Consider the following 1,572-nt stretch of genomic DNA (forward strand, 5'->3'; position numbering starts at 1 on the left):
TGATTTCATATATGAGTTTACTTGGCTTTTGTATGATCCAAGTTTATGCGTAATAACTTGGTTTGTTCATTGTTCACGCGTATTCTGGTTGACATTTTGTAGGTTCTTCACATGCCCAAATGTTGATGATGGAGAGATGCATATTCATAAGTGGTGGGATGTCGCTGTAATGGAGGAGATGAGAGATGCGGATAGAAGATATGAAGTGATGTCGCAGAAGGTAGATTATTTAACATTATTCAATGACTATGAATCAGATATCAATCATGTTAGGGATCAGAGTTATGCCACAGAACAGAAGCTGGTAATGTTGGAAAATGCTTTCTCTGAGCTACGTAAAGAGAATAGGTTTAGAAATGTAACTGATGTCCTGGTTGTTGGTGTAATGGCTATTGTTTTATGTCTGTTTGGTATATTGTTCATGTAATAACTCGGATGTGTAAGAGTTGTATAACTCACAGATGTGTAAGAGTTGTATAACTCACGGACATGTAATAACTCACGGATTACATGAGGATATTTATCGAGCGAAACCGGGAAGAAGGCCACAATAATCTTTGGAATGATTATTTCAGTGACACTCCAACATTTCCAGAATAATTATTCCGGCGTCGGTTTCGCATGCACAAGCCATTGTTCATGCGTATTGTGGAACGTCTCTCTACCGAAATCGAATATTTCCGCCAAACCCAAGATGCTACCGGACGGGCTAGTCTATCACCTATACAAAAATATACTGCAGCAATTCGTCAATTGGCATATGGTACTTCGTCTGACAGTGTTGACGAGTATGTAGGAATTGGTGCTTCAACAGCTCGGAAATGTTTACACAAGTTTACCGCCGGCATCATCCAAGTGTTTGGAGATGAATACCTAAGACATCCAACGCCGGAGGACCTAGAAAGACTACTTTATCAGAATGAACAGCGTGGATTTTCCGGGATGATTGGGAGCTTTGACTGTATGCATTGGGAGTGGAAGAATTGTCCCACTGCTTGGAAAGGCATGTATTCACGGTCAACTGGAAAACCTACAATCGTGTTGGAAGCGGTAGCTTCGTATGACCTCTGGATATGGCATGCCTTTTTTGGAGCTCCAGGTACTATGAACGATCTTAATATTCTTGATCGATCTAATGTTTTTGATGACATAATAACCGGTCAAGCTCCGGAAGTCAACTACGTTGTCAACGGAAGGGAGTACAATTTGGCGTACTATCTCATCCAAATTGGGCCACTTTTATTCAATCTATCTGACTTCCACAAGGTATGAAAAAATCTCTTTTTTCTAAAAAACAAGAAGAACATGTGGAAAGATGTTGAGCGTGCATTTGGAGTCTTGCAAGCTAGATTTGCCGTTATTAAAAATCTATCTCATTTATAGGTTAAATACAAAATGGCAAATGTTATAAGATCATGCATAATACTCCATAATATGATTGTCGAAGATGAACGCTATGCATACAGTTACCAAAACATTGTTTCTGAATTTCAACAAGGAGAACATGTGGATCAAACATATACCGTTGGTGCCGCCGGTGTGGGTTCTAATATCAGCACTACGATTACTCGT

The 1,572-nt window shown here is 39.6% G+C and overlaps 1 protein-coding gene across 1 annotated transcript in view; it reads left to right on the forward strand.

Annotated features, from left to right (window-relative positions):
• The window catches only part of LOC109126270, a 5,360-nt gene continuing 3,957 nt past the window's right edge, over positions 170–1,572 (forward strand). Inside the window, exons 1-2 of the mRNA XM_019229540.1 lie at positions 170–410; positions 743–1,050. Of these exons, the coding sequence (XP_019085085.1) occupies positions 170–410; positions 743–1,050 (549 nt within the window). The remainder of the gene's footprint in view (positions 411–742; positions 1,051–1,572) is intronic.

Source organism: Camelina sativa, chromosome 2 (genome assembly GCF_000633955.1).
Source record: "Camelina sativa cultivar DH55 chromosome 2, Cs, whole genome shotgun sequence".
NCBI classification, from domain to species: Eukaryota; Viridiplantae; Streptophyta; class Magnoliopsida; order Brassicales; family Brassicaceae; genus Camelina; species Camelina sativa.